General features: G+C 50.1%; 1 protein-coding gene across 4 annotated transcripts in view; it reads right to left on the minus strand.

Annotated features, from left to right (window-relative positions):
* Vwa5b1 (von Willebrand factor A domain containing 5B1) overlaps window positions 1-9,647 on the minus strand; it is a 71,764-nt gene extending 62,117 nt beyond the window's left edge. For 2 of the 4 annotated variants that reach the window (XM_006539245.4, XM_006539241.4), the window contains exon 1: window positions 9,370-9,647. In XM_006539245.4, the coding sequence (XP_006539308.1) occupies window positions 9,370-9,388 (19 nt within the window). In that variant the 5' untranslated portion in view covers window positions 9,389-9,647. Of the gene's footprint in view, window positions 1-2,048; window positions 2,377-8,746; window positions 9,028-9,369 lie in introns of those variants that run through there. The other 2 variants (XM_017320433.1, XM_006539243.3) reach the window with 2 other exon arrangements.
* Between the last annotated feature and the right edge of the window lie 2,080 nt (window positions 9,648-11,727).

Below are 11,727 nucleotides of genomic sequence, written 5' to 3' on the forward strand. Positions count from 1 at the left end.
TCCAGAAGAAAGAGGCCCGCTGCAGAGTCTCCATCAAGTCTGAGCTATTCAGAGGCACTGGCTGAAGTGCACGCAGATGTTGCTGGCTGGCAGGTGGCCTGCTCCCTGGGGCCCCCTCTGGAGCGTGCAGTGCTGAAGTCTGCCTATGACGGCTTCTCAAACAAGGAGGACACACGTTGCTAGGAAAATTGGATTCTGTCTCCCCCGATTCAGTTTAAGTCACCCTTCTGCGGTGCCTTTAAAGGTGAACTTGCCCACTGAGCTGCCTGCCTCCCCAGAGCCCCGGGAAGAGGGGCTAAAAGGGGTAAATGGATTCTTACAGGGCTCTCAGATCATTTGCACGGATGTGCTAAAGAAAGTAGAGCTACCATTGACCTGTGTTTTCTCCAAATACCTCTGCATGACGTAAAAAAACCACAGAGAAGTAGGAGGAGAGGGGAGGGAAAAGGGGATTTTCAGAGGGGAAACTAGGAAAGGGGATAACATTTGAAATGTAAATAAAGAAAATATCTAATTAAAAAAAAAACAGACAGGGGAGCTGGTTTCTGCTCCTAGAATCTTCCCTTGTCTTCCTTGTCTACCTCTCTCCAGCTGGGAATGTCTCTGAAATTCTGTTTCTCTACTTGGTGCAATGGAAAATGGCAGGGCTGTGGGGAGGATGCAGGAGAGAGGCTGTGTATAGGATGCTCACTTAGCCTTGGTCCTCAGCAACGGCTCATAGCTGCTTTATCGTTTGTTTTCTTAGGATGCTATCTAGCTCATCCACCCGCTTAGACTCGACCTGGGCCTCTGATCTTCTCGCATTTCCTATGGTGACCCTGATCACCCACAGCCCCTCCCTGCCCACCGCTCTGCATCCAGGCATTCCAGGGCTCATGCCTACGGGTGTGTCGGCATCAGAATACGTTCATCGTCTTGGCTTCCCTCTGAGATCCTAGATCAGTTATTGACAAGCTGTGAGGCCTCTCTCTACCACAGGCTACCCCGTCAGATGGCACAGTGAGGCCATGGGGTTGGCAGAGAACACTGGACAGGCAGTAAAAGGCACCATGCCTGAATATCAGCTCTGCTACTCACTCACTCAGTATCGGTCCCAGGATGGGACTCCTTCCGTCACACAAACTGCAATGCCTAGATCTCGTGGGGCCATACACACCATAGAGTGTGGGGCCTGGAGATTGATGGGTTGCTGGTTTAATGTCTGCCTTTGCCTAATATCTCTAGAAGTCTAAGTTGCTAGGGGTAAGAACCAGGGATGTCCTTGTCTTTGTTCTGTTTCCAGCATACAGCATAGAGCCTGAAACAGTTTAAAAACAAAACAAAACAATGATACACAGGAATGATGCCAGGTATTGCCCTGAACACCTTCCATGAGCAGGTAATCCCCGGGACAAGTCAGGAAAGAAGGCCTAGCCACCGCCCTACCATACCCATTCTGCAGGCAGGAAAACTGAGACATGGAAAGGTTCTATACCCTGCCTAAGGTGACACATCTGTGGGTGGAAGGACCCTGGCTTGAGTGGTCACTTTCTGACTCACATCACCCTACAATGCTTGTTTACAGAATGATTGAGTGAGTGGCTTGGATCGGATGACCCCCCACCAAGCTGTGCCCAGGCCAAACAACTCCCATACCTTCTTCCTTAGTAGGCTGTCCTGGGTCTCAGGGACTTTTGGAGACCCAGCACAGGTCAGGCCAGGAGCCACTGTCTGTATTGTGCCCCCACTGCTCTGCCCTTTTAAGGAGACCACTTGTTCACTGCTTAGTCTAATCCACAGACTGGGGGTGGGCTTCTGAAGGGTCCCCACAATCTCATTTAATTTCTGTAAGGTCAGGTTATGCCTTTATAGTGGAGGAAAACAATATCCAGAGAGGTTAAGGAAGCCTCAAGGTCACACCGCCACTTAGTGATAGAGACAGGATTTGAACCCAGGAACCTACTGATTAGACCATGGCCCTCTGCTTGCTGCTTGCTGCCTTCAACCAGTCCGTGTCTTGTGACCCAGTCAGTGCACCTGTAACCAGCTTGCTGTTACTCAGGTCTCACCTGATTCTGGGGGTGCCCTTAGGATCACCCTGGTTCCCGTCCTTCTGCTGGACTTCACTCTAGGGTGGAGTCAAGATTTCTAGCTGACACTCAGTTCAGCCTCATTGCTCTCCTACTGCAGTGTTCAGCACGGGCCACGTGACCTTTATGGGAGAGCAGGTGAATGAAGGGGAGGGAGGCACTTCAGCTTAGCTCTTCCCAGGCACTAAGCAGCAGAAGAACCAACCTGAGGCATGGCTCGGGGTGCCCCCTTGGCTTGTGTGAACCCTCAGAAAGTTAGAAAGCACAGCTGGGAATCACTGCCCTTGAGATGTGCCTTAGGTACTAACCAAATCTGGGGACTCAGAGCCGCCCCCCCCACCCCCCCCCCGCAAAAATTCCAAAGAGACTATTATGAAGTCAAGCGCTGCATTAATTAGCATACCTGGATCATCACCTGATTCCTCGGGACCCTCATTGTGCGCATCGCTTTGTTTTGATTTACAGATGATTTGAATAAATGCAAGAGAAGTTCAGAAGTCCCCGTGGGTCAGAGAGGTGGTAGTAGCCGATGGTGTGGGGAGAGAACCCTGGCTGTGCCGTGGTTTCCTACGTGTTTCCTACAGTGCCAGAGCTATGGGATCCTTCATCCACATGAGAAGAGGCAGCCTTCTCTTTGAGAGGCCCGGGTACCAACTGGAGGTGTTAGCAATGGAGACTAAGCCAAGCAGAAATGTAGGTGAGAGAGGAGGCAGCTGCCGATGTTCCCACCCAGTCAGCCTGGGAGCCCAAAGCCTTAGATCCCCGAAAGAATTCAACTTGAACATAGGCTCCGGTGTGCGCGCCACCCAGTGAGGTGGCACATTACTTCACTTGGCTAAGCATCTGTTATCTGACCTGTGGAAATGGCACAGTACTCCAGCCTGCTGCCCAGTGCCATCAGGAAGTACAACATGCCTAGAATGTATTACACACAGTGACTAGCTCACTTTTATTTTATTTTATTTTATTTATTTATTTTTTTTTGAGGTAGGGTTTTTCTGTATAGCCCAGAGTAGCTGGCCTTGAACTCATGATCATCTTCCCTGCCTCATCGTCCTGAATGATGGGATGAGAGGCGTGCAGGTCCACACCCATGTTCTGGCATGTGTGTGGCTTCCTGTGTAAGGGGTGATAGGAGAATGGGTCCAAGGTAGCCAGCCAGTGAGCTCAGACCTCTAAAAAGGCTTCCAAGTGAGCTCTTCGAAACGGGCTATCTCAGAAGTCTTTGGCAACTTGAAAGAATAAAAGTGATATGATTAAAAGTTGTCCAGGGAGCTTTGAGCCTGTGACCAATTAACATTTTCAAATTCAGTAGTGAGTCATAAAAGCACCGGTGCTCATTCATAACGCATGCAATTTGTAACCAAAGCCCTTCCGTATCCAGCCACAAATGTTAGCGCACTAAGAACCAGGAGAGAGGAAAAATAAGAAACAAAATCTAGCAGCCAGCCCCGCAATTTTCATCTTAAGGACCAGGAGACTGCAGCTCAGGAGGGGGAACACAGGAGAGTTGAGGCTTCTGGGGACAGATGCTAACCTGTTGCCCTGCTAAGCTTAAACCAGCGGGGAGTCTGACTCTGTTGGCCACAGTGATTGTCATCTGCTGATGAGAGCTGAGAGCCAGTGACTGGGGTTGCCCTTGGGTGCTAAGACCCTGGAAATGACTACCCCAGGTTAATCTCTGCACTCTGCCTCATATTCTGTTAGTGTCCTGACAGGGGCTCCCCTGCTACTCTTTTGATTAAGCATACAGTAATCTCCATGCTGTTGGGCAGACCTGGGCTCTTCTCTTTGTAGAGACAGGGCAGGCTGCATGCCCCAGCCCTCTTTGAAAACCTGAAGTATGTCTTGCCAATGAGCTATGGAAGTAGTTCTCACAACCTCTTTTGGGAGGGGTCACATATCAGATAGCCTGCACATCAGATATTTACATTATGATTCATAACTAGCAAAATTCCAGTTATGAGATTGTAATGAAATGATTTTATGCTTAAAGGACACCATAAAATGAGGAACCATATTAAAGGGTTGCAGCATTAGGAAAGTTGAGAACCACTGAGCTATGCAGTAGTGAAGTCCCTCACTTCTGGCCAGAGGCTTTGAAAGGCAGTGTGTGCTTGGCAGTGTCCTGTTTCCTGCCGTAGCAATCTTGGAAACACATGTGTAGAAGGGATGGCCTTCCATGATGACATGTGACCTGGCTTGTGTTACTACAGCACAATCAAACTTGGCTATTGAATCCACGAATGTTCGGGTCTATAAGCTAAGGTGATGCATGGTCAGGGACGGAGGCCACACTACTAGGTGACAAACATGTGGAGAAAGAGGCACTGGACAGTGTGTCCACTATGATATACACTCCATGAGGAAAGAGCTTTTATTTTCTCAACAGTATTCAGGAAGGTGGCTAGCACCCAGTAGGTGCTCACTAAATGTTGAATAATTGAACTAAAGTGTTTATTACATTTGACTTTTCAGACTTCATTGTAATTAACTCTCTCTCTCTCTCTCTCTCTCTCTCTCTCTCTCTCTCTTTCTCTGGTCAATCACTGGCCTGTCAATGACATTGTATGGGACCAATATCTCCTCTATATCTCCTCATTGAGTCTCATGGCTTCAATGAGACTTCAGTTCTGTGGTGTCATTCTTTGGCATTCTATGGCCATTGTTTTTCCTACTCAACAGCCTCAGAGACACGAATAGGCATAGGTTCTGACAGTTCACAGGAGTTGCTATGCGGCTTGAGCAAGGGCAGGCACTTATGCAGACCACTAAGTACTCAGCTTGTTAGTACTCTACGCCTGGACTTAGGGTATGTGGGTGTATGTGTGCGCTAGTTTCATGTCAACTTGTCACAAGCTAGAGTCATTCGGGAAGAGGACCTCTCAATTGGGAAAATGCCTCCATAAGATTGGTCTGTAGACAGATCTGATGGAATTTTCTTATTAATTTGATTGAGGTGAGAGGGCCAAGGCTGTTATGGATGGTTCCACTCCTGGTCTGGGGGGTTATACAAAAGCAGGCTGAGCAAGCCATGGGAAACAAGCCAGTAAGCAGCATCCCTCCATGGTCCCTGGACCAGTTCCTGCCTCCAGGTTCCTGCCTTGGGTTCCTGTCCTGACCTCCCTCAGTGATGAGTTATAAGCTGAAATCAACCCTTTCCTACCCAAGTTGCTTTTGCTAATGTTTTTTATCCGTGGGATAGAAACACCAAGGCTTGTGCATGCCTAGCAACTCACTGTCTCAGCGTCTCCAAAGGTGAAATTATGAGCACCTTCCACAACACCTGGCATTTTTATGTGGGTTCTGGGGATCCAGTTTAGGTCCTCATGTTTGTGACCCTTCCTCTCAGACCCTGGTGAGAATGACTTTTAAGTCTAGACTCTGGCAAGTGTGCAGTTTCAGGTAACAGCTTAGACCGAGACCTGCATGATGTCTGAACAAAGAGGTGTGGCTACAATGTAAACCTGATAGACCTCCCCTTCCTTGTAGCTATGCCTGACCTGGCCCCATTCTAGGCTGTTCTCTAGCTCCCCACTCTAGCCCCATTTCTGCCGGTCGCCAGTAGTCTCATGAGAAGTGCCTCTGAGCAGTCTCCAGGTCAGGGTTGTGGTTCCCAGTGTGGTCATAAGAAGATGATAACTTTACTATAGGTCTCAGATTGGATACAAAACCAAGAGTCTCCTGATTTCCCCAGATGCCATGGAGGATTCAGAGATCTGATCCCACAGACCCTTCTACCAGGTTTTTATATACATATGCTTGTTTCCAGCCCCGCCGTGAGTCCTGATTGTGCCCTGGCCTATGCTCATTCCTCAACCCCAAGACATGCCACCTACATCCAAGTTTCTCTAAAGCATCCTGCCCTTCTGGGCTCTTTTAAGCTCCACCTCCTCCATGATGCCTACTTAGATTCTCCCTCAGAGCTTTCCTGAGCTATATTTAAGAGTTGCCATTCCAAAGTGGTTTGAACATCTCTAGAGATGGCATGAAGACCATTCTTATTGTCAGTTCTCTCTGATACCCAGCCAATATAGCACCTGCTAAAGAGATGCTGGGCCACCTGCCCCATCCCCAGTTTCATGCTAGTAAAATGGCTTTTCCATTTGCCCTTGACTCTCTAGCTCTTTGAGACCCTCCCCAGATGCCCTTTTAACCTCTGCAAAGTGGGGGTGAACTCAGACACCAGCGTAAGAGCACACTAGCCAATGGCCTCCTCTCCAATTGCTCCCTCTCTTGTGTTTGCAAATTCATCTCCAGGACCAGGAAACAGTGAGACAAGGGACTGGAGGTGAACCTTCCTCGAGTTCTTATCTCAAGCTGTTCCCCTTGCCAACTCTCTGCTCCCTCCCAAAGTGGCTTGCCCTCTCCCAGGTGCAGATGGGTGAGCAGATAATCTATGAATGTGTACAATGGCTTCTGTGCCCCAGATGGTCTCAGCCTTCCTTCACTTGCTTCTTGACCAGCTCATGGAGCTCAGATTCAAGAGCCCTTCTCATGGGCGGTGGTTGACATAAGCTTAGGGGGGAGATTTCCACCCTCTCCTGCTTGAGCCCTCATTTCCTAGAGAACAGAAACCCCACACTCAGTCCAGTACCTGGCATCAGGTAGCATCCAGGGACTCAGTAGATCTCATTCCTTTCACTTTTCCCAACCCACCCTGACTGATCAAGCAAACTGATGCAACCCTCTTAAAGCAATCCTTTTTGCTGCTTCTCCATCAATGTGTGCAGCTTAGCCATATAAAAGACACTTTCTGCTTCTCTTTCCCCACATAGTCATGTGCCTCTGTTGCTTCCTCCACAGCCCTGCGCTAACACCATTTCCCTTAGAAAGCCTTCTTAGTTCCACATTAGGCTCCCTTGACCTCAGACCCCTTTCCTTAAAGAATCTAGTCATGCAGAGAGTTGCAAGTGTCTGCTCTATCACTAGGTAAATCCCCCAGAGGCTAAGGAGAGAAGCTGGGTTTTCAGGAAGGAGCTAACAAGACCAAAAGACTTGTGTACCCCCTCCATGGATTGGAGCCATATGTGGTCCCCTGGCTCAGCTGGTCCATTTCTAGGCCCCCAGAATGTCTAACTGACATTGCTTGGCCTTGCCAAAGCCCCATCCCAAGTTTGGCCAAATAAGGGAGCTTATGAAACCAGGAGAGTCTATAGAGCTTGGCCGTTGGGTTCTGGAACTAAGACCTTGCAAGGGATCATTAGGGAGGCCCTGTGAGAAACAATATCACCCAGCAAAAACCTCAAATGAGTAGGATCCCAAAGCCATGATGTTTATCCAGAGACCCCAGGTTCCTCTTTCTCTAACTCCAGTGTGTCCATACCTCCTCAAGGCTACAGTCAATAGCACTTGTCTGGCCACAAGAGAACAGCCAGTCGGAGAAGGTGCTTACTGGGAGGATAGCAACAGTGAGAGGCACAGAGCGCCAAAGCCCAAAGCTGGCCAGGTTACTTAGTTGGGCTATCTCAATCCCTCTGACCATGGCATATTGTTGCAATCCAGAGTCATCTCCCGGTAGCCTCATGGCCAGGGGCTGGCCAATGTTCTGAGAGCATCATTTGGCCCAGGTTTTGGGATAGTGGTTACGATGAGAGGCCACAGACCCCGGAGCTTTCCAAATCCTAAGCTATGGTGGAAGGATGCTCACAGCCCAAGCCACCCTCATGCCAGGCATCTGGCATGTCTCAAACCAGTAAAGTAGTGGGGTCTGCAGGTTCCCCAGGGAGACACAGTTCCTTTACTGCCTTGAGCCACGGACTATCACCTGGGCTATGGCCCAAGCACTGCCCCCTTGGAGGTAAATGAGTATCCCAAAGCTGAAGGACATTGCAGTCACACGTCAGGCCTTGCGGGTCCTGTTCAGTCAGGCTTAGCTCACAGACTTCACAATCTTAGTTCACACACATGCATGTCCACACACTTTTAATTCCCTTCACATCACACACTACATGTGCACCCCTGAAATGTGAGCATGTTTATATACCTATATCATGACCCCCTTATCTACCCAGGTGGCTTGCTACATACATATCATGACACTACTTCCAGGGATAGCTCCCTCCAGAAGTGTGCCTCCACATACCTCCCCAGGACAAAGCCCACATACATCATGGCTCAGCCCCTCTCTTTAACCCCCATCTGATCCCAGTTAACCTAACCACAGGAGCTTTGTGCCTTCAAGGGCCCCTCCTCCAAGTGAGAGAACTGCAGGACACTCTGTGTGCCCTTTGGCCTCTGCCCAGTTCCCATGACTTGCTTGGTTTAGATGGGTGGATATGGGAAACAGGCTTATGTCCCAGCAGAGAAAGTGAGGAAAGGGAGGGTATTGCCTGCTAAATCAGAGAGAGAGAGAGAAAGAGAGAGAGAGAGAGAGAGAGAGAGAGAGAGAGAGAGAGAGAGAGAGATGCCTGTTGCTCTTCAGAGTGGAGGAGGGGCTACTAAAGGGTTCTGCCCCCCCCCCCAACCTGGGAAGCCTCTTGTGCTACCGATAGGAAAGGAACATCAGAATAAAACAAGGACTTCCTGGGACCCTCGGAGCTGCAGCAGGAGATGTGAGGGAACTTACAGTAAGGTCTTGACATGTTAGCAGAAATCACTGTTCACAATGCCAGGGCCCCTGACAACCACCTTCCACTACCCAAAGATCCCCCTCTCTCTGTTCAGAACCTTCTTACCTCCAGGATCCTAGGACGTGAGAGCTCAAAGAAGAATGTTCACCCAGCCAGCGGCTTTGGAGACAGTCACACGCCAGGCACCCAGAGGGCAGCAGGCAGGAGCCTGAAGCTTGGCAGCAGGGGTGGGCAGACCACAGAGCACTGACTGCCCTGGGTCCCTAGAGGACAGACTTGAAATGATGGGGACAGGGAGATGGTGGAAGGGGGTGGCAGGGATGGGAGGCTGAGACAGAGAGATAAGGAGAGACAGAGAGAAGAGACAGAGACATAGGAAGGAGACTCTGAGAGAATTACATACAGAAAACAGACACCAAGAAAGAGAAGAGACAGGGAGAAGGGAGGGAGAGGGGAGGGAGAGAGGAAGAGAGAGAGAGAGAGAGAGAGAGAGAGAGAGAGAGAGAGAGAGAGAGAGAGAGAGAGAGAGCGCAATAGGAGCAACATGTGGTCACATCACTTCTGATGCTGGAACCTCCTGAGCCCCTCCCCACAGAGCAAGCACACAGCGCAAGTCACTATCACACAAACTCTCCGTGCATGTACATTCAGGCTCACGCTCACCCTCAGCACTTGGGATAAGTCCCCTTGTCCTTGAGCTGCAGGGCATGGATTGCATCAACCCTTACCTTGTCCCAGGAGCAACATGTGCAAGGGCAAACACTTCCTCTCCACGCAGCTGCCTCCCTGTGCCCAAAGCTACTGGAGAGGACTCCCAGGCTGGGCTCTGGTACCCAAGCCCAGTGCCTGGCTGCCCTGGCAGCTGGCTTGATCAATGCCAACATTGCGATGGCTGTTTAGGTGGCCTGCAGGAAGCAGAGCCATTTGTTTTGTCAGAGCGTAACCATGACAATCACCCCAGGCTCACATGGCTGTGCTGCCTTCCCCCCATCCTGCGCCCTCCCTTCCCCCTTCTCCTGAGCACAGGAGGAAGCAGGAGGCCACTTAGCAGGCTTGGCTAACTCCTGCAGGGGCTGATAGCAAATGTCTGGCTTCCAGGGGCATCAGGCTTTTGGGCAGGCCCTCCCAGGGGGAATAAGTCACTTGCCTTGAGGCAATTCAGTGCTGGACAGAGCCCTCAAGGTCCTGACTGGACCTGGCCTCCCCAGATCCCAGTGTTGTTCCTTTGCGAGTCCATTCCGTGAGATAACTAATACAAGCTGTCACAACATTTTCCCCCAAGAGGCCATAATGCAGGCAAGCAGATGGCCCTGGATACTGTGGTCCCAGGCAGTGGATCTGCCAGTGTCTTTGGTAAGTCTCTAGGCATCACTGGCAACCCAGGACCAAGCCAGTCATGGTGGGGTGGGATTTCTAGGTAGCTCCTGGAAGGGAGCACCTCTAGGGTAGCCATTTAGGTAGCCTAGAGGCTTACGAGGATTAGGACCGGTAGATCTTGAATCTGCATGGTCAGACAGTCAGAAGAACCAAGTCTACAATTCTAGACCAAAGTTAAAGGTTCCAAAGATGAGACACGGGGTGGGAGCTAATGATAACACAAGGTGTCCAGGGACACAGCTGTGCATCTTAACTCACTTATTCCATAAGGAAAACTCCAAGAAGGAAGCCTTTCTCCCAATAGTATTGGGAAAGCATAGAGTGAAGTGGCTTGCCCAAAGCACCCAGATAAGCATTGAAAGAACAGAGATGTCCAAGCTCACCTTTCAGACTCTGATGAAAACATTCCATTCTAGCCTATTGGCCGTTAACAGATACCACTATGCACTGGGCACTGTACGCCGAGCTGGGGAGCACTGTGTTCTTATTAACACTGGAAGTGGCTGCTACACTCATTCTGTGAATGGATGCAGAGAGGGCAAGACTCTACGTTGAAGGTGCAGAAAAGGTGGAGAGCTGGGATTCACACTTAGGTCTGTCTGCCTCCATTTCTCTACCCTGCCTCCCCCATCTGACATTTCAATAGACTTAACTTAGGTAGGGTGAGTTCTAGGGGCAACAGGGATGGAGATTGGGTGCTCTGGTGCAAGGATGTCGAGATTTCACTGTTTCCGTCCTAGGTTATGTATGAGCTGCTCTTACCCACAAGCCCTTGCGTCAGTGGTTCCACAATTACACAGCCACATTAGGATTCAGAGGGACTTTAACTAGGCAGGCCACTTGGAGTCTCAGGTCTTTTCCATCCTAATAAGTATGGCCCATCTGAGAGTGACACCCCAGTAGAAGAACTTTGGAGAACAGTCTGGGGAGGGGTTTGACTGACTGCTCGGAAAAGGCAATGGGTGGCTGGGGAAGAAGGAGAGCCTGGGGTGAGACGTACCCTGATCAGAGACCCCTATTCTCCTTAAATGTCCCTGGGGTAGGGGACTGACCTCCACAGAGAAGGAAGCTGCTGTCGTGAGGGAAGGCAAATGGTCTGGAGACTTCCCAGCTTTCCCCAACGTCTGAGGACAGACTGAGGTACAAGACCGAGTTCATTTCGGCTTCTTATGCTCTCCCACCACAAAGCAGCCTGCACTGATGTTTGGATAATAAACAATACAGAGACTCCCAGGAACCTGGAAAAAGTGACAGGGCACTGGTTCCCCAGAGGGCTTCTGTGCCACTCAGCATCTCCCTGTAGCCAGCCTGTCAAATCCTTATCTTCATTCAGAATGAGGCGAGTGTGAGAAGCTGAGAGGAGAAATGACTGGCCCAGCATCCCAGCAAGAAAGAGAAGATTCAAACTCAGTCCACGAGACCCCTGCACCCAGTGCCTCAGGCCTCCCGCAGCCTGGAATGCCCATAAACTCTTATTAGTACATGGGTCCTGGTTCCCTGGGATCCAGGGCTTAGGGACATAGGTGCCCAGAACTCTAAGTCTCACCCACCCAAGCCCAAAGCTCTCCAAGCCCAGTTCTTAGCCCTCATGAAGGTCGAGATCTCTCTTGCAGTCTCTTCAGTGGTACAGTCAATGGTAAGGTGATGTGCTCCTGTAAACAACCCTAAGGAAACACATTGGATCGCACACAAAACATACATGAAAGTAG

This window comes from Mus musculus, chromosome 4, assembly GCF_000001635.26.
Source record: "Mus musculus strain C57BL/6J chromosome 4, GRCm38.p6 C57BL/6J".
Taxonomy (NCBI): Eukaryota; Metazoa; Chordata; class Mammalia; order Rodentia; family Muridae; genus Mus; species Mus musculus.